At 47.1% G+C, this 21,476-nt stretch overlaps 1 protein-coding gene across 4 annotated transcripts in view; it reads right to left on the bottom strand.

Moving 5' to 3' along the window:
- Nucleotides 1-661: 661 nt before the first annotated feature.
- Plaat3 (phospholipase A and acyltransferase 3) overlaps nucleotides 662-21,476 on the bottom strand; it is a 33,797-nt gene continuing 12,982 nt past the window's right edge. For 3 of the 4 annotated variants that reach the window (NM_017060.2, XM_039101104.2, XM_006230687.5), the window contains 3 exons: nucleotides 15,920-16,022; nucleotides 8,151-8,419; nucleotides 662-895 (listed from right to left, as the gene is read on the bottom strand). In NM_017060.2, the coding sequence (NP_058756.2) occupies nucleotides 794-895; nucleotides 8,151-8,419; nucleotides 15,920-16,022 (474 nt within the window). In that variant the 3' untranslated portion in view covers nucleotides 662-793. The remainder of the gene's footprint in view (nucleotides 896-8,150; nucleotides 8,420-15,919; nucleotides 16,023-21,476) is intronic. The other variant, XM_039101108.2, reaches the window with a different exon arrangement.

The following is a 21,476-nucleotide window of genomic DNA, read 5'->3' as shown; positions in this document are numbered from 1 at the left end:
AAGATGTATGCCACGGAGAGCAAGTCAATAAGCAGCACCCTTCATGGTTTCTACTTCGGTTCCTGCCTTGAGTTCCTCTTTCAGCTTCTCTCAGTGGACTGTGACCAGGGATATGTAAGCCAATAAGCCATTTCCTTTCCCAAGTTGTTTCAGATCTTTATCATAGCAATAGAAACCTAATTAGAGCAGACCAGTAATGCAGAAGGAAATCGGAAGGCCAGCCAAGTATATCCTGGGTTTCTCTGTGGAAAGGGATTATACTAGGGATTGAACCTAAAACTTCATGCAGTCCAGGAAAGCACTCTATCACTGGGCTAAAGCCCCAACCCTAAAGGATTTGTCTTTCACACTCCACTGAATATCCATAAACTCCAGCTCCTGAGTCTCAAAGGGCCATGTTTGATCAAGTTCTAAGCCAAGATCCCTAGCTATCTGAGGTTTCTATTTCTGTGTACCCGGGCACACTTTGTGTACTTTGGCATTCCACAGTATCTGACACACAGCAATGCGCTTCACTTGAGATAACAGTGCTGGACTCTGTTTTCTGCAATAGAAAGGGTACCACAGCAAAGACCAAGACCAACCAGGAAAGGGTGTTACTCAGAACGGAGCCCAGAGCTTCCCTCCAGAGACGTCACACCAGGTAGTTACTGCAGCATCCTCCATGAAAATTCCCTTCTTGTGGTTTATTGTATATTGTGAAAATATACCTAATTATAAAGCAGTAGAATCTATAAATCAAACTCCAACCCTCTAGCAAAAGAAGAGCCCTAAAGCTGGATAGTCATTCAGCTCACTGCTTCTGTTTCTTGTTTCTTGAGAGCATGACTCCAATGAGGCCCAAGGCCGCCAAGCCCACTCCAGTGACGGTCGCCACCTTGACGGCATCTCTGACCTGCAACAGAAAAGGGGGTGAGTCAGGCTCTGTGTCAAGAGTGTGGGGACAGGTTGGGGATTTAGCTCAGTGGTAGAGCGCTTGCCTAGCAAGCGCAAGGCCCTGGGTTCGGTCCCCAGCTCTGAGAAAAAAAAAGGAAAAAAAAAAAGAATAAGAAAAGAGTGTGGGAACAGGCTGTTCATTGACTAGGGTCACTCTGCTCATGGCACCTCACATGCCCCCTTCGCTTCCAAGCCCAAACTGGAGAGTCAACAAATACTGGCTGTGGGAAGGAGAGGGATGGGTGAGGAAAGGAGTGGGCAGAACCAGCTGACCTGGATCTAACATGGACCCAATGTGGTAACCTGAATGCGGCCCTGGACTATTTAAAGCCTGTAAATCTTTGTAAGGTATCCATGGAAAGAACAGAGGGATGACAGCAGGATAGTCAAGATGGCCAGCCAATGGGCAAGTGTAGGAAGGAATTGCAATTGAGAACTCAAAACAATCTGACCTCCACGAGAGCAAGGGCCTCACCTCATGCCATGTTTCCAGTGTCTGGCCTGCCAGGCTTGGAGGTGTTCCCTTTAAAGGGCTGGGTTGCTGTTTGCTTGTTTTTCTCTTTTGGAGTCATGATCTTGCTGTTTAGTGCCTTGATCTCAAGACCTCCTGCCTTGACCTCCTGAGTGCCAGGGTGAAAGGCATGACACCACAGCCAGCTCTTTCTTTGAATGGACTCTGGTGTCCACTGAGAGACCAGAGGCAAAGTATAGTTGCCCCTATTCCAGGTCTATTTTTATTTTTTCAGAAAAGGTTGCATGTAGCCCAGGCTGGCCTCAAATTGAGCTCACTATGTAGCCAAGTGTCTTAGTTATAGTTTTAGCTACTTAGTTATAGCTATAGTTATAGTTATAGTTATAGTTATAGTTATAGTTATAGTTATAGCTATAGTTATAGCTATAGTTATAGTTATAGCTATAGTTATAGTTATAGCTATAGTTATAGTTATAGTTATAGCTATAGTTATAGTTATAGCTATAGTTATAGCTATAGTTACAGTTACAGTTACAGTTACAGCTACAGTTATAGCTATAGTTATAGTTACAGTTACAGTTACAGTCACAGTCACAGTCACAGTCACAGTTACAGTCACAGTTACAGTTACAGTTACAGTCACAGTCACAGTGTCTATTGCTGTGATAAAACACCATGACCAAAAGCAACTTACAGAGGAAGGGTTTGTTTTATCTTACACTTCCAGGTAATGCGCCATCACTGAGGGAAGGCAGGGCAGGAGTCTATGCAGAGGCCATGGAGAAACATTGCTTTCCGGCTTGCTTGTCATAGCTTTCTCCTGCCTTCTTAACACCCGGGCCACCAGCCCAGGAGTGTTAATGCCTAGGGTGAAACAGGCCTTTCCATACCAATTATCAATCAAGAAAACGCATCTTGCTCCCAGGCCAATCTGGTGGGGACCTTTTCTCAGTTGAGGTTCTCTCATTCCAAAATTATTCTAGCTTGTGCCAAGTTGATTCACAAAAGATGCCAGCATCTTTGGGCCTTAACTCCTGGTCCTCTTGCCTCCACCCACCATGCACTGGGGTTCCAGGAGAGGTGTGAGCCACTGAACCTCTCTATTCGTATGTATTTATCTATTTATTTAACCCCTCAGCCATCGTTTCCCCTCCTTCATCTCCTAGTTCTTGTCCCCCACCCCACCCCCTGGACACACTTCTCTTCCCTTTCTCTTCAGAAAAGAGGAGGCCTCCCATGGATATCAACCAGCCCTGGCATATTGAGTTGCAGTAAGACTCCTCTCCTATTGAGGTAGATTAGACAGCTCCTGCTCTTACTGTTAGGAGTCCCAAGTGAAGACCAAGCTACTCAATGGTAACATATGTGCAAAGGGCCTTGGTCAGTCCTAGGTAGTCTCCCTGGTTGCACTTCAGTCTCTGTGAGCCCCTATGGACCCAGGTTAGTTAATTCTGTGGGTTTTCTTGTGGTGTCCTTGACCTCTCTGGCTCCCATAATCCTTCCTGCCCTCTTCCACAAGATTCCCCAAGTTCCTCCTAATGTTTGGCTGTGGGTCTCTGCACCTGTTTCCATCAGTCTATTCTTAAATAAATTCCACTAGGAATGGTAGTCATATAATGCAGATCTGAGACTATCTGATTTGTGCTGCTCTCGGGGTGGGGTGGGGGAAGGAAGCATTGCAAAAGAGAGGGGTGCAGGGAAAAGCTAAACATGTCAAATTCCACTCCCTCCTAAAAGCCAACTGAAATAAAAGACATTGTTTGTTCAAGATAGGAGATAGCTGTGGTTGAGCAATGGCCTACTGTGGGGAGTACCCTGAGTTCACTACACAGCACCACAGCGATTTTTCTTTCTAATTAGGGACGTTCGTTGTTGTTGTTGTTGTTGTTGTTGTTGTTGTTGTTGTTGTTGTGTGAACCTAGCTTTTATGGCCTAGCCATCTCTCCAGCCCTCAGAACATTTGTTTTAAACATAATTCAATGAGGACAAAGAAGCTGAGAAGTAACCCTAGTTAGTGAAGGAAACTCCTGAAAGGGTCAGATAGACACACCCAGGTTCCTCTGGGAGTGAATGGAAAGAGAGCACTTCCTCCAGTTCCCTGGACCTCCCCCCTCAGCCCAGCAGAGGCGTGAATGTTCTCTGGATAGAGTAAAACAGAAACTCTCTGGGTCTACAAGTCTAGACATGTATTTTAGGGTGTACCATGACCACGAACAGGACACTGAGTGACTATGAGCATGCTCAGTGTGAGCCTCCAAGATCCCTCTGCTGTTCCCAGAATGTCACCCTCCACTCAAGTCTGGAAGGCCTTTCTGGAGAATCTGACCACGCCAAGTAGAAGATATGGGTACTGAAGACTCTCAAACAACCCACTGGGCTCATCTCACAGTGAAACTAACATTAATGAACCCCATTGGCTCCTTACCTAGTGCCTATCTTCTGTACCCGCTGTTTTCCCTCACTGTTAACCTAGTTTGGATGGAAGTTCGAATGGTACTATCAACCAGAGAGGTCTGACTGTTGGCTGGCCTTAAGCCATGGTGTTATGGGGTCACCTTGCTAAGCATCTGGAACTGAGGATGTGGAACAGTGAGTAAGTGCTTGCCTCACTGTTTGTGTAAACACAAACCTGAGTTCAGGCCCCCCAGAATTCCCAGAAAAAGCCAAGTATGAGTGCATGCATTTGTAATCCAAGAGCTGGGAGATGAGAAAAAGTTTCCTTGGCCACTGGTCAATCAGCTTATCCTAGTTGACAAATTCTAAGCCAATGAGAGATACTGTTTTTGTTTGTTTGATTGTTCATTCATTTAAAAAATAGGGACAGTGCCTGCAAAATGACACTGGAAGTTGACCTTTTGCCTCTACATACACCCAGACACACAGGACTACACACAGACACACACACACACACACACACACACACACACACACACACACACACAGACACACACACACACACACACACACCATTTCTATCCAGTGTTTTCCTTGCTGAGTTCTGTATCGGGAGGGGTAAAATGTGGGTAATGGAGGAGGCACAACATGACCCTTATTCTTTTCTGAAACCCATAAAGTGAGAACAAATGCTAACACTGCTGGTTCAGACAGAAGAGACTTTGTCAAGGCATGCAACAATGACTCCACTGTTCGTGGTCACACTTTGTGCACAGAGACAGTGATTAGGATATGAATATAGTATCTTATAGTCCTGGTGGTGCTAAGAAAATGGTACAGTCAGGTCAAACATACATACATACATACATACATACATACATACATACATACATACATACAACTTCCTATATGTACTTAAGAACATGTTATGCTAGCTTGGTGACGGGTTATATACAAATAAATTGAGGTTTTATTTAGGTTGACCGAGTTCTTCCTGCTGGTTAGAAGTCCCTACTGTTACCAGGGAAAATTAACACTTGTTCACAACTGCCTGAAGGGAAGGGCATCACAGTAGACCAAGATCCTGCTACAGGTTCTATTTCTATATGTTGAAAGAACGTTTTCACAGACCAAAGTTGTTGCTATTTGCATGGCATACAGGTCTGTTATCTGCCAAATGTTTGAACCTTATTTTTGCCAAAAATCTCTTTGTTCCTGTGATTTGTATCCCTGTAAACACACCTAACTAAATTCCCTTTAGTGATTAGAGAGCCCAGGGGCCACTAACCGATGGCCACAAGTCAGGACTTATAAAGCTGTTTATTGCTGCATCATGCTATGTGCAGGTAACATTTCACACATAAACGATCTTTTTAAGGGCCACATTTCTTAATGAACTGTTATTATGATTGATTTCAGATTAAGAAATGCCTAAGGCAACCAGATGTAGATATCTCCTGAGAGACACAGCCAGAATACAGCAAATACATAGGTGAATGCCAGCAGCAAACCACTGAACTGAGAATGGGACCCCCATTGAAGGAATCAGAGAAAGGACTGGAAGAGCTTGAAGGGGCTCGAGACCCCATATGAACAACAATGCCAAGCAACCAGAGCTTCCAGGGACTAAGCCACTTCCCAAAGACTATACATGGACTGACCCTGGGCTCCAACCTCATAGGTAGCAATGAACAGCCTAGTAAGAGCACCAGTGGAAGGGGAAGAAGCCCTTGGTCCTGCCAAGACTGAACCCCCAGTGAACGTGATTGTTGGGGGGAGGGCAGTAATGGGGGGATGATGGGGAGGGGAACACCCATATAGAAGGGGAAGGGAAGGGGTTAGGGGGATGTTGGCCCGGAAACCAGAAAGGGGAATAACAATTGAAATGTAAATAAGAGATACTCAAGTTAATAAAGATGGAAAAAAAAGAGGAAAACAAATTTAAAAAAATAAAATAAAATAAAGGTACATTGTAGGGCCTTGCCAAAACAAAACAGAGAATAAAAACAATAAAAAAGAAAAAAAAAGGGGGTTGGGGATTTAGCTCAGTGGTAGAGCGCTTGCCTAGGAAGCGCAAGGCCCTGGGTTCGGTCCCCAGCTCCGAAAAAAAAAGAACCAAAAAAAAAAAGAAATGTTTTAAAAAAGAAAAAAAAAGAAAGAAATGCCTAAGGCACTCAAGAGGCACGCCTCTGGGTATGGCTGTGAGGGCATGTCCAGAGAGGACTAACATGAGAAGATTACCCTGAATGTCAACAGTACCATTGCATTAACTGAGTCCTGGAGAAAAGAAGTGTGCCCCAGCATTCCCCTTCCTCCACTTCCTGACCTGCCACTGTGCCAGCAAGCACCTCCCACTGCCACACCTTCTCCCACTGTGAGGAATGGCAGCCGCCAATCATCAGCCAAAACAAAGGTCCCTCCTTAACTTGCAGCTTGCTGGGTATTTGGTCATGGTGATGAGAAAAGCAGTTAATACAACTATTGTAGGGTTGCCAGTCATTGAATCCAGGGCCTTGAGCCTTGTGCAAATAGACAGACTTTCTGAGTACTCAATTTCTATCCTTTGTTTGGGTTTTTTGTTTGTTTTGTTTGTCTGTCTGTCTGTTTTTTCAAGACATGGTTTCTCCGTGTAGCCCTGGCTATCCTGGAACTCACTCTGTAGACTAGCTTGAACTCTGCCTCTGTCTACAGAGTGCTGGAATTAAAAGTATGCTGCCAGTGTCACTGCAGTCACCCAGGAGCTAATGACATTCTCTCATATCTCTGCCTGCTTCCTTCCTGAGAGCAGCTGTTCTATACTCACTAAAACCAGACTGTGGCCCAGATCCTCAGGAGAGTTTAGCAAACACTAGTAATACTGCCTTCCTCACCTGCTTAGTCTCTATGTCCCTTGCCCCTGACAGGGGTATATTACATAGCTGATGAGCACTGATCAGCTAATGGAGGAAAGGACCCAGATGCTGCCCATTGGAAGACACCTCATGTCTCACTGAGGAGACAGTGACCAAACAACCAAACAGCAGTCAACATAGGCAGTGTAAGAGGAACTTGAGACTGTTCTTGTCAATACATGTCTCCCCATCTAAATCACGGTGGCCCAGAGAGGCCAGCAGTCAAAGCCCTGGTGAACCAAGGAACAAGCTTTGGAAGACTGTCTCTGCCACTGTAATCTATCAGCTTCATGTTCTCAGTCAGCCCTGTAAGGATCCCAAGAATACTCCTCTCAAGTGCCTAACCCTTCAGAGACTTGATGCGCCAGTGTGAAGAGATACCCAGAGAGGGTGTCCCACCCTCTCAGGAAGGAAGGGAAGGGGTGTGAGGGAGGGACTTTGTGAGGGGGAAATAGGGAATAGTGAATGTAGTTAAATAACAAATAAATAAATAAATAAATAAATAAATAATAAATAAATAGAAATTTTCCTCTCTAATTCACATGAAATCCTCCAAGATCAGTTCTCATAGGCACTATACCAAGTGGCAGGGGGCCCTGACTAAATACATCCTTGAAGATCGCATAGCTGGTCAAAACAGGGCCCAAAGGGCTAGAAGTGGAGTGGTTAGCTCAGTGGTAGAGCGCCTACCTATGATAGGCAAGACCCTGGATTGAATCCCTAGCACTAGAAAAGAAGGGAGTCCCTGTTGTCCATCACTAGGCAGGGAGAAAGAGAAAGGATTTCAAAACACGAATGTGAATAGTTAACCTCTCGCCATGCAAAGCGGAGCGAGTGTGGTCACAGCACTTGGCAAGCTAAAGCAAGAAGACTAGGGATCCAAGGCCAGAGCAGCCTGAGCTACCCAGAGATCCATCTCAGAAAAGAAAGCGGGAAGAGGGCCGGCCCACCTCCAGCATGAGTGCCCTGCCATCTGTAGCCTGCTAAGGGAGGGTGGTTCAATGGACCTGCACATCAAACCTCCTCTCTGCCTCCCACCCACACGGCTACAACTGACTGCCAGAAAAACACGGCACAGGCCTGAAGGCTCAGAAGGATTTGTTGGCTGAAACGAGTGGCCATAGTCAGACGGCTTGTAGAAGCTCCTGATTCCTCATCTACAAAGTGGGGCTCACAGAGCTTGCCTCCAGGGCTCGGGGAGCATCATCACAGGGGTGGAATGATCATGACCTGTACTGGGTTCAATCCCTACCACCGAAAAGGAAGGGAATCTGACCCGCCGTCTCACCTGCCTGGCTCCCCCATCCCCGCCCGCCTCTGAGCGTGCCAAGGAAGCATATGCTTAGACTATTATCACCCGGTTTGTAATTCTGTCTCCAGCCACACTGAAGTCCAGCCACTGGCAGTTGGGAAAATGACCTGGCACCTGAGGTCAGGTACAGGGACTGAGGACGCACCTGGTCACTCCGAGGGACTCCATAACGCAGTTCGTTCACGAAGTGCTCACAGTTCTCACTGGTCAGCCTGTACAGCACCTCCTGCCCCACCAGCTCCTCAGCTCGCTGGATGATCTTGTTCAGAGGCAGCGGAGTGTACTCCTTGTCGTGCTTGTTGTTGACCTGGTACTTGTCCTTCCCAGCCACATCACGCAGCAGCTCTTTCTTCACTATGGCCTTGTCCGTCAAAGCAGACATGATGCTGGCTGCCCCAGCTCCTGGGATTTCACCTACGGAGCCACAAAGAACAGAGGAGTTGATCCTGGGAGGGGCCACAGGACTTTGGTGCTAGCCCACAGCTGGGCATCCAGGCTCAGCACGGTGCACAAGGGATGGGCAAGAGAGAAACAGGGAAGATGCACACGGTGAGGTTCTTGTGGTCCTTGAATCCTTATCAAGATAGAGACTAGTAAAGTACCATGATTTCTATGATGCTTTAGTGGCAGCCATGGTGGCGAGGGTGGTGATCAGCTGAGGGATGAGATGGGGGTCTCACTCTGTAATCCAGGATGATCTCATCTGGAAACTACTATGTAGTCCAGCCTGATGCCAAACTTTCAACAGCTTCCTGCCTCTGCCGTCCATACGCTGGGATGATGAGCTCACCACCACCCCGACTATCTGTGATGTCAAGCATGCACCCCCACCCCTGGCCACTGGGTGATGGGGACACCCCCACCCCTGGCTACTGAGTGATGGGGACACCCCCACCCCTGGCTACTGAGTGATGGGGACACACCACCACCCCTGGCTACTGGGTGATGGGGACACACCCCTACCCCTGGCTACTGAGTGATGGGGACACACCCCCACCCCTGGCTACTGGGTGATGGGGACACCCCCACCCCTGGCTACTGGGTGATGGGGACACACCCCCACCCCTGGCTATTCAAGTGTTTCTCTAACCAGAAGAAGCTGTCTTCTGTACTGTAACTGCTTCTTAACTCTGCAGATATGTGTAAGGAGCTCTCTCATCTTTCTGGGGACAGCGTCTAACTACTGACTCCATCTGGGTAATTCCTTGACCTCACCAGGCCAATGATCTCAGGAGAGAGGCTGGTCTTCCTTCCAGAAAAAAGAGACCAACCCTCGAGCTGTTCCCCTAGAGATAATGCTAAGGAGACCCAGGGGATGCAGTGCCAGCCCTGTGCAAGATCCACAGGCAAGAAGAGTCAACAATGAAGTGACTAGAAGTGGAGGAACTTAGGTTCTGTAAATCCAGGCTAAGGCAGTGAGCATCAGCTGACACAGCATAAAGCCAGGGCATCCTAACCTATACCACAGGGAATGAGCATGCACTGGATATGAAGGCTGGAAAGGAGCTATGAGTCCAAGAAGGAGACCCAGGAACCCAGGGAGCATCACAAGATTGGTTCCCTGCCAGGAGCAGCAACAGCACCCCAGTAACCAGGACACGGCCAATCTTTCAGTGTAACATTGGCACAGCAAAAAGCAATAGCCGGAAGGACAAGAGCAGAGGCCATGTGACCCCTCTTCCCTTCCGTGAGGTTCTAGAATAGGCTGAACTCTTCCAGAACATAAAACGTTTGAACCCAGCATAGTGGCATGCTCTCTTGACCCCAGAATTCATGAGACAGGCAGACAGATCTTTGTGAGTTCAAGGCCACCCTGGTTTACATAAGTGATGGACCAGCCTGACTCCATAATAAGATTAAAAGCCATCTTGTTATAAGATCAAAATTAAGTTCATCCCTGTTTTCTGCAAAACATGGATTTGGCCAGGTGTTGACCCATTTTTCTGGAATTCAACATGTTCCACACCCTATACCCTGATATCCACCATGATACGATAGGACACTCTGCCACATAATGTTTAAATGTTCAACCAAGTTCCTATGTAACCGAAATGCCTCTGAAAATCTCCCAACCCTTGAAATCCCCCCAGCACTGCAGTTTTGTGGCTATATAAACCCTACTTTTTCCTGTCTTCCATGATATTTTGATATTTTCTCCCCACTTTATGGAGATAGCCCTACCTGACAGAAAATAAGGCTGGCTTTATTTGACCAAAGAATTGTGGGTAATGGTCTTTACTCTCACTCAGTGGAATTAACATAAGGAGTTCTAGACCATCTAGAATGATAGAGTGACTCAGTCTTTTGTTCTGTTCGGTTTTCAGACCGGATCCATGCAGCCCTGCCTGTTCTGAGACACTACATAGATCAGGCCTTGAACTCACAGCACAGAGATCTGCCTGCCTCTGCCTCCCCTCCTGAGTACTGGTATTAGAGGAGTGTACCACCACACCCAACCAGTCATGAGACCTGTCTTAAAAATACAAAAAAAGTGAAAACAGCTATGTATGGCCATCTACCACAGGCCTGACATAAGATTTGCCTAGCAACAGTCACTGATGGATTGGGGAAGGACTCACAAGTCTCATCCCCCTTCCTCCTGAACTATTGGCTACTGAAGGATTCTAGGGGCAAGACAGTCATTGTCTTCTGTTGTGTACCTACTGACGAGCCCATCGGTCCATCAGATAGTTACAGAGGACTTTGGCTAACTCAATGGGTCAGAAAGAGGGAGAGGGGGGAGGGAGAGGGAGAGGGAGAGGGAGGGGGAGGGGAGGAGAGGAGAGATGGGAGAAGGAGAGGGAGAAGGAAAAGGGAAGAGGGGAGAGGGAAGAAGGAGAGGGGGGGAGAGAGAGAGGGAGGGGGGTTGGGGATTTAGCTCAGTGGTAGAGCACTTGCCTAGCAAGCGCAAGGCCCTGGGTTGGGTCCCCAGCTCCGAAAAAAAAAAGAGAGAGAGGGAGGGGGAGAAGAAGAGGAAGAGAAGGAAAGGGAGAGGGAGGGGGAGAGGAAGGGGGAGAGGGGGGAGAGGGGGGAGAGGGAGGGGAGAGGAAGGAGGGAGAAGGAAAAGGGAAGAGGAGAGAGGGGAGAAGGAGAGGGAGGAGGGAGGGGAGGGGAGGAGAGGGAGAGGGAAAAGGGAAGAGGGAGGGGGAGGGGGGAGAGGGAGAGGAAGAAAGGGGCGAGAGGAGAGGGGAGAAGGAGAGGAAAGAGGGAGGGGAAGAGGGAACAGGGAGAAGGAAACAAACATAAATATTGTGTTACAATTCTGAGGGAGAAAGCTTCCCGAATGAAAGTGTTACAACTCTGCTCAGTGGGGGAAGATTTCCCCCTATACAACTGTTACAGCTCTACTGGGAAAGGTACCCTGGCAATTCCTGGCAATCGGGAACCAAGCAATACCATAAAGCCACACCACACAACAAACCTCACACAAGAGACTTATTGGGAAGGGAAAGCCCAGAAGGTCAGCTGCCTCCGTTCAGCTAGAAGCAGCAGGGAACGGAGAAGAGGTTTTATTATACAGGGCTTGGGGTGGGGCAGAGCTTTCCAGGGTAGCCTGGGATTGGTGGAATTTTTGTGACCTGATCTTGGGGCAAGTTTAGGGATTGGTGGGATTGTGTAGTTAGACTCTGGGGAAAGCTCAGGGGTTGGTGGGATTTCATTCTGAGGGATTGATGGGATTCTGTGGCCTGATCTTAAGGTGAACGCAGGAATTGGTAGTGTTCTGTTTCTTGGTCCTGGTCTTGGTCTTGGAGCAATTCTTTCCTTTGGCCCTGGCCTCAGGGCCAAAAGTCAGGGTCAGGGTGTTTTTCCTTGGCCATTTTACCCTACATGCCCCCCCTTTTTATATTATTAACAACCAGTCAGGGGTCAGAAAAGGGGGTAGTGTTGTTATCAGACTACTTCCTGCTGACTAGGCAGTGAGTCCTTGGAGCACGTTTGAGCTTTTCTATCTGGGTGTGACTGGGTGCTGCAGGCCTCTGGCTCTCTAGCTAACACTTCTGTAGTGACAACTGATTAAAAGTGATCAGAAATCTTCTGGATCTGTTGTTGAAGAAATCTAGACAAGAAATTTATGAGCCAGGGTGCAATTAGTAGGATTAAGAAAAAGGAGGAAAAGAGAGGTTAAAAGAGAGAGTATTGTGTTCCATACTAGACAGTCAGTGGCCAAAGGCATGGAGCTGTCTGTTACGTTTTTGGAGATCTGTCTGGAGCTGTCAAATCTTGGCATTTTTTTATCACCTTAAATCCATTTCCTCTGCCTTTAGAACTCTCTGAAGCTTTCACATCCTCCACCCAACCATTTACCAAGGATGTGAGTAGCTGTTACCAGGAGCAGTCGTTGCAAAGCAAGTTCCTTTAAATCCTTTTGTTTTGCTTTGCTCTACTCTCTCTGTTAAAGTCAGGTGGCCCACATGACAAGGAGAGAGATTTGGCCTAGACTCTGTGATGCACTGGGAGGCCAGCAAGGGAAAAGGCACATCAGACTGTCTGATTTGGAGGAGAAGGGGAATGGTCAGTGAACCGAGGATCAAGGAATGCCGAGTGTTGGGTAACCTCTTTTACACACTATGATGGTGTGCCTCTGTATTTTCAATAGTTAATCTGTACCAGCAGAGAACTAAATGCTGGCATGGTGTTGGCATTGTCATTTCAATGGCCCATCACCAGCCTTATATTTGTAAATATTTGTCCTTCTACTCAATACTTGAAGGTCAGGCAGCCCTCTAAACCTAGAGACAATCTAGAATTGTATCAGAGGTCATCTCACTGCTGATTGGTTGTAACAGCCAATCACTGGGCAGGAAGTGGAGGGCGGGACTTCCAGAGAGAGAGAACGATGCAAGAGAAGAGAGAAGAAGCAGGAAACTCGAGAGCAGACACTGAGGAAAGATACATGAACCACAGCAGAGCAGAGAAAGTCATAGAGCTAGCCACATGGTGGGTCATAGGCTAGTTAGATTAAGTTAAATTAACCAGACTGCCTAAGCAAAGGCCTAAGCTTTAAACTATATTAAAGCCTGTGTCATTATTTATACTGCTGACAAGTCTCACTACAGGGGAGTGCAAAAGAAATAGAGACTCCCACTTTGACTAGGAGGTCCTTTCCCAGCAAAGGGATGGGACCAGTTGGTACCACTAGGAAGGAGTGAGCAAGATGAGGAGTTTGGTGAGGTTAGTAAGGCTGCCCCCTACCCTGGCAGTAGGGGAACAAGAAGGATATGGGTCCCTAAAACTCCTTCAGGACTAAGTAGGTGGCTCTGGTGTCCAGAAAGGAGATAGATCACCCTGGTACTGTGATGTCTACCTGAGGCTCCCTGTTAGGGATGGCAGTGGTCAGGACAAGAGAGCCCAAGACCCCCTCAGTTGTCCATGCAATACCTAGAAAATTTGCTGAAGGATGATTTGGACTTGATGTCCCCATGCTATGAGGGACATAGGTGCAGTCAAAACTACACTGCCCTTCTTGATGGCACCTTGGGCATGTTCTGGGTAGTTTACAAGGCTTTAGACAGGCCCAGGGCCCAGTGATTCTCCTGACAACATCTGAAACAAGGACCCAGAGGTTCTCAGGCTTTGGGAGACCAGGGAGCCTGAGAGCCCACTGGTATAGCCAGTCAAAAGGCCTTTGCAAGCATCAGGTAGTTTTGTTTCCAGAATTTTTCATCTCTCCCACTGTAGACCTTAAAGGCCACCACTAAGACTGCTGCCTTTGGAGTCGGGGATCCTTTCTCTAGGACATTTAAGTCTGGCCCTAATATCAAGGACAAAGAAGTGGGTCATAAAGAGTTGTTCTCCATCTTGGGGTTAGAATCCAGATTGGTATATTGTTAAGGCAGTCTAGGGATTGAGATGGGTTTTCATGTTTGTCCTGGACAACCTCTTGGATTTTTCAATAGTTTATCACTTTAAGGGCAGCCTTGCGCAGGCTGGCCAGGAGGTAAGTAATAAGTTGGTCTCTGGTTAGAAACCCACCCCCCAGTATTGTAGTTCTATTCAGGATCCCAGTCGGGGGCCACCTCTGCCCCAGTTGGATGGGCAGCATTGGTTTGGTAGATTTCATCTACATGTGCCCTAGCTTGGTCTCAGATTCATCTGCACTCCTCATAGCGGTTGCTGGTTAAGGATCGTGTAAATGTCATAGAAGGTGATACATTGGAACTCTTTACCGAAAGTGGAGGAATTCGTGATGTGAGACCCCAACCTCTCTTCTATCTGAAAGAGATCACTTAGTAAGAAAGGGACACATAACATACTATGCCTTACACCCTAGCAACGTCCTGTAAAGGGAGAACTGGGGCCGAGTTAAGCCAGGTAGTGGGAGATAGAAGGGAGTTCTGTAGTGGAGGAGAAATGAGTTCTGGGAGGACTGAGGGCTGCTAATGGGCTGAAAGTGAGTGCCGGGAGGATTTGATTAGGGAGGACTGTGGCTGAAAATGTCCAAGGATGAGGGAATGGGGTCAGGTGAAGAGGGCCAGCTGTAGCCCTCTGTGTCTGGGGTACCTTCACCTCCAAAAGTACCAAAGAGGTGTGGATCGCTTCCTTGGACTCAGAAAAACATTTGCGGTGACCAAAGAGGAAACGTACCTCATTGTTCCTGGTGGATGGGGATGCTGGGTGATTTGTGAGCTGGAAGGAGATGAGGGAGAGGGTCCCAGTACGGCTCAGACCCCAGTGGGGAGCACAGACACCAGGAGAGCCTATCTGAGTTAGGGCACAAAATGTAAGTGTTATGGCTCTGAGGGAAAGGCTTCTGTAATGGAAGTGTTACCAGCACTGCTCAGGCAGGGAGGCTTCCCCAGTGCAAGTGTAACAGCTCTGCTCCAGCGGGGAAAGGTTTCCCCAGTGAAAGGAAAAAGTTTAAAATTGCCCCCAGACAAAAGTTGAAGCCAAAAGCAAGCCCTGGAACTGCCTGTTCCAGAAACAGCTGATCACAGAAAGAGTAATTGCACCAGCTGGTTCAGCCACTTTGTTCCAGGAACTAGCTAACCATAATAGCAGCTGACCATAGTAGCAGGAACTGGTTAACCATAAAGTTAGATTAAAATCTTAAAGAACAATCATGAGAAACAGGAAGTTCTTCCTTGTGATTCGGAGGAATCCTTTTCCTTTAAATACCCCTTCTCCCAGTCATTCGAGGTCGAACTCCTCTACCCCTGCATGGGATATGAGTCTCGACCCCATTGCACTGGTTTCTGTCATCCCTATCAATAAACCTCTTGTTGGTTGCATCAAGATCAGTCTCTCGTGAGTCCTTGGGGGGTCGCATCATCCCAAGACTTGAGTGAGGGTCTCCCTACTTCAGGGGTCTTTCACCCAGTGCAAGTGTAATAGCTCTGCTCCAGTAAGGGAAAGTTTCCTCAGCAAAAGTGTTACACCTCTGCTGGGAAAGGTATCCTGGCAATCAGGAGCCAAGGATGCTACAAAGTCACACTGCACAACAAACCTCACACAAGATGGGGAAACTCAGGCTGGAAGCAGCAGGGAATGGAGGGGAAGGCAGGCTTTATACAGGGTTTCTTGTGGGGTGTAGCTTTCTAGGATGGAGATTTCCAGGGTGGGGATTGGTAGGATTTCAAGTTCTGGGCTCGGGCTTTTTACTCTGTGGGCCAGAGCTTGGCCATCTGCATCTAGATGCGCTGGATCCAGCGTTAGACCGTTCTGTGGGTGGAGCCTGGAAGCTGAAGGTGCTTAGGGGCAGGGTCTGGATGCTCACTCACCTTGAGGGGCTCACACACTGGCATTAAGGAATAAAGCGCAGAAAGCACCATGACACACCAGACCGCCTTCACATACACTCAGAAACAAATGGTCGCTTGAGAAGTATGGAGAACACAGGGGCACCCTGTTGCCCACAGCTCCCACATCCTTTCCAAGTCACTAGGCCTAGCACAAAGAAGACACTGGGGTTCTTACTTGGGGGAGCCAGGTGGATCACATATCCATCACCAACATAGATGGCCCAGTGACTGTACATAGGGCGGAAAATCTCAATCAGATCTCCAGGCTTGGGTTCTGGCTGCAAAACCAAGAACAGAACTATTAGTGATGGCATGAAACTTTGAGACCAGGGCAGGCTGGGTTGAGAAGGTGCAGCCGGAAGACACACACACACACACACACACACACACACACACACACACACACACCATCAGCTCCAGTAGGCAGATCTATGTGGATGCAGGTTCTGTGGATCCAGGTGATGCTGGCTTACCTCACAAAGCCACGACCCAGGCCTTTAGGGAACATGCCACCACCCCATTCCCAACTTCACCCCAACCCCTGTATGTGCTATAACTAAAGATTGCAAAACAAGGGCTGAAGAGACACCTCAGCAGTTAAGAGTGCTTACTGCTCTTGCCCGGGAGCCAGGTTAGGTAGGTTCCCAGCACCCACACAGCTGCACACAACCATCTGAAACTCCAGTTTCAGAGCACCCAATGCCCTCTCCTAATCTCCATGGGTAATACATGAAGCTGGTACACGTACATACGTACATGCAAAACACTAATGCACATAAAATAACTGTAAAAAAGAAACCTGTGACATGCATGATACTGTAAACCTGGTCAAACTGCACAGCTCAGAAGGCCACTGGCTCTAGCAGTGGACCTACTACCACAGTGTTAATAAACAGACACGTCGTCCAACTTCCTTCCAATAATTAATGTTTGTGCACATAGATAGAAGCTTGTTCTGCAGTGGGCAAAAGTTAATGAAGAGATTGCTAAACTGACAAAGTGCTGAGGGTAAGTAGCTATGAGGGCCCATCCCTAATAGGACATCTGTGTCATCACCAGCCCACCCACCCAAGGCTCAGGGAATATGACAGTAGAACCAGAGGATGGAGAAGAGTGTTGTGAGAGGCCGTCTGGACATGACATGGCCACACAGCACTCAGAAGCACTGCAGCTATGGTCACCTGTGTAAGACTTACCAGAGCAAGCAGATCAGTCAGCACTCCAGCAGGCAGCACTAACTGGATTTAGTGGGTTAGCAAAAACAGAGAGGAGGCAGAGAGAAGGAACATGACCGTGAGAAGGAGTCATGTTGGGGGAATGTCCAGGGGGAGTGGAAGTTGGATATGATCAAGATACATTGGTATGAAACTATTAAAGATTTTTTTTTAAACTGCAAACCTACAAGGTCTCTTAGTTAGCTTTGTCTATTTAGTGCTCTTGCTACAAAACTTACTTACTGAGTTCTTGCTCAAGGAGCTGAGCCAGGATGATCAAGAATTCCAGGTTAGGACTAAAGAAATGGTGGCACACACCTTTATTCCCTGCATTCCCGAGGCAGAAACAGGTGGATCTCTGAGTTTGAGGCTAACCTGATCTACAGAGCCAGTTCTAAGCCAGGAAACACACACACACACACACACACACACACACATACACACACACACACACAGAGAGAGAGAGAGAGAGAGAGAGAGAGAGAGAGAGAGAGAGAGAGAGAACAAGACAAGGAAGGAAGAAAAAGAAAGAAAAAAATTAGCTCAGTAGTTAAGAACACTGAGCTCTTCTGGAGGACCCCAGTTCAATTCCCAGCAACCACAAAGATGTTTACAACTTCGTAACCTGAGTTCAGGGAGGCCTAATGCCCTTTCCTGACCCTCCTCAAGCAGTAGGCAGCCATATGGTACACAGATAAGCATACAGTCAAAACACCAATACACATAAGTAAATAATTTTTAATTACTTCTATGCTAGCCTGACCAGATAATGAGACTCTGTCTCAAACTTCCTTCCTCACCCTCACCCCTACCCACCGGCCAAAATAAAATGTATTACAACAGCAAAAAGTCATATAAATATAACAGTCCTGCCTGCAAAATACTTAGTTATTTACAAAATAATAAAAGGTCATACTCCCAAAGCTCCACGTCTTCGTATGACATTCCTAAGTTAGCATAAACACAGGACAGAAAACCGATCAGCAACCCTGGGTGGCTGGAGTGAGGCGGGGCACTACAAGGAACATGGGGGCATTAAGGGCATTAAACTGTTCTGTAGTTTCCTGACTTTTAGTTTCTTTCTTATATACATGTAATGTGGTCACATTCGCTGATGTCTCTTGCCCCCCGCCCACACTTTCCCGATGACTCCCTTCCCTCCTCGCTAGTCCTTTCCTATCTTCATGTCTTTGTCTTGTGCAGGTGTCACGCGGCAGCTCTGTGTTCATGATGTCGTGGCCATGGCATGTCTAAAAGGCAGTGCTTCACAGAACTCCTCCCCATCCTCTGGCTTTTACATCTTCAATGATCCCTGGTCTTTGGAGTGAGTGATGTAGATGTCTCACTTTGGACTGTGCACGCAATAGTCCCTTATCCTCAGCACTTTGACCAGTTATGAGTCTCTGCTTTGCTTGTCACCCTGTGACTTAAGGCTGTGAATATGCTGGGCCTTGACTGGGGCAATGGGTCACTTGTATGCATTTATCAAAATGGAACTACACACTTTAGGAGCGACTTCTAGCAGCTGGGATTATGGAGTCTGAAGTGACCTCCTTCTTCCAGAGGAGGGAGGAGGACATCAACACACCCACAAAACCTTCAACCCAAAATTTGTCCTGCCTACAAGATGTGCAGGGATAAAAATAGAGCAGAGATGGAGGGAAAAGGCCAACCAATGACTGCCCAACTTGAGACCTGTTGAAGCCTGCTCTTTTTAAAAACACTGTAGCCATTTTGTATTCAGTAGTCTCCTTCTCCCTGTTACTTACAAAGTGAAATTAAGTTCATTCACTTTTTATTACTTTAACTGACACTGAAGAATGTTATTAATAAGTCAAAAAGTTATGGTTGAATTAATCCTACTCTGTCATCTCAGTAGTGGAACTCTCTGGTACTTTACCTGTGTCTCCCCTCTTACTTCACCCAAGATCACCTAGTTAGCCAAAACTTTGTACCACTTCACTGCACCTCACTTCTTGCCTTGAACATGGCTTTTCATATAAAAACCCTGCCCTGTGTACAGACTGGTGCCACATTTAGGCTGAGTCTCTTTTTGTGACCCTGATTGATCAGTCTTGGGGTGTGTGTTCACTAAACTATTCTTGCTTAACTGAGGTCAATTTTCATATGGTTTGTGTGGCGATTCCTGAACCTCAATAAGGCTCACCCCATGGGAGAGAGCCAACCCCTGACACTGTTAATGACACTCTGCTGGGCTTGCAGACAGGAGCCTAGCATAACTGTCTTCTGAGAGGCTTCATCCAGCAGTGGATGGAGACAGCCACACCTCAGGCAGAGAATGTGGGAATCTTGTGGAAGAGTAGGGGAAGGATCGAGGGAGCTGGGGAGGTCAAGGACAACACAAGGATACCTACAGAGTCAACTAACCTGGGCCCACTGGGCTCACAGAGACTAAACCACCAACAAAAGAGCCCACACATGTAGCAGATGTGCAGCTTGGTCTTCATGTGGGTCCCCTAACAATTGGTGTCTCACTCTGTTGCCTGCCCTTGGATCGCCTTCCCCTAGCTGGGCTGTTTTGTTTGGCCTCTGAGAGAGAATATGCTTAGTCCAACAATGTGCCAGGACACGGTAGTGCCCACTGGGGGCTTCCCCTTCTCTAAAGAAAAGAGGAGGGGAAGATGGGCAGAGGGGTATATAAGGGTGGGACTGGGAGAAGAGGAGGGGGCTGTGATCAAGGTATAAAATGAATAGATAGGCAGACAGACAGCAAAACACAGAAAGAAATAGTAATAAAAAGGAACCGGAGAAATGGCCCAGTGGTTAAAGGCGCCCACTGCTCTTGCACATAACCCAATTTTGGTTCCCAGCACCCACATCAGGAAGCTCACAGTGGCCCGTAACTACAGCTTCAGGGAGCAGAGTGTTCTTGACTCCACAGGCTCTAATCTGCAAGTTAACAAGTTTGCACACTTGGTAAATAATCGTGCTCTCTCTGACACAACAGAATTGAGGAGCTGCAGCACAGACTATGTAGCCTGCAAATCCTAAAGTGTTGGGACTAGAAGATATCTCAGTAAGTAAAGTGTTTGCTTTGCTTCATCCACTTCATCCCCGGCATCCACAGGAAAGAGTCAGACATGGTAATGTGTGTTAGCATTTTGTCCAAGCCCCGCCCCACAGCTACCTGGCAATAGCCAGCTGTCCCTGACTCACTTTAAAAGGGGCTGCTTGCCCCCTCCACTCTCCCGTTCTCCTCTCTCCCCATTCCCCTCCCCTCTTTCTCTCTACATGCTCAAGGCCAGCCTCTACTCCTCCACTCCTTTCCTCTCTCTCTGCCTTTCTCTCTCTACCACCTTTTTAATTCTTCCCATGCCCTAAATAAACTCTATTGTATATAATAATGTGGGGCTGGTCTCTCGGGGTGAAGGGATGCCTTAGCATGAGCCCAAGGAGGTACGCCCTTCCCCCATACCTTGCCACACATCCAGCAAACATATTCCCCTTCTTATCTTTTTTATAAAACACAACAATGTGTGCTCACAGTACCAGCTCTGGGCGGAGAGGAGGAGACAGGAGAATTTTGGGTTTGCTGTCTAAGCAGTGGAGCATAATTGGCAGCCCACTCCAGGCCAGAGAGATGCTGTCTCAAGAAGAAAAAAATTTTTGACATCAAAGAAACAATATCCAAAGTTATTACAAGGTTCTGTGGAGTTTTTAAAGGCACAAATCACCATTGTCTCAACTTGAGGGATTTCTTTTACTACATGAAGTTCTATCATGGTGGTGGTGGTGTTTGGGTTGGTTTTTTTTGTTTGTTTGTTTGCTGTGTGTTTGAGCAAGCAGCAGTTAAGCAAGATTACAAAAAAACAGAATGAGTCGTCTGGTTAATATTTATGAATCAGGCGTCTCTGGTATCAGTTTCCTCTTAGATTGCTATCAAGATTCAGCTGCCGATGGGTCATGGTCTAGACATCCTGTGGTTAACAGTCCTTCGGTTAGGCGTAAGGTCCCCCAACCCCTAGGTTTTTCATTTTGCACACAGTAACTTAGTTTGAAACCCAGTTTCAAGTGGACCTAGTTCTTAAACATTACGTTCTCCTCTGGCCTGGGAACTGTACACACAAACACACAGACACACACAGACAATCATCTAAAAGATAAATAAAGAGGCTGACAAAACGGCTCAGCAGTTAAGAGTGAATACAGCTACTGCAGGTGACCCAAGTTCAGTCCCAAGCACCCACACCAGGCAGCTCACATCACATGCACACACACAATTAAAAATAAGAGAAATCTTAAAAAAAAAAAAAGTAACCTAAAGTGTTTTTATCTAGCCTTGTACAGAAAAAAAAAGAATGCCAATTTGATGGACCAGCCTTCCTTCATCTTAAAGTTAAAAGCCATTTTGTTACAAGGTCAAAATAAGTTCATTTCTTTCTGGAATTTGACATGCTCCCCACACTATGGAGTTTACTCACATCTCAGACACAGTCTATCCTGATAAATTAAAATGGCCCAGTGGTGGTGGTATATACTTTTAATCCCAGCACTTGA

This window comes from Rattus norvegicus, chromosome 1, assembly GCF_036323735.1.
Source record: "Rattus norvegicus strain BN/NHsdMcwi chromosome 1, GRCr8, whole genome shotgun sequence".
NCBI lineage: Eukaryota > Metazoa > Chordata > Mammalia > Rodentia > Muridae > Rattus > Rattus norvegicus.
The sequence above is the reverse complement of the archived record's forward strand: the minus strand, read 5'-3'. Positions and strand labels throughout refer to the sequence as shown.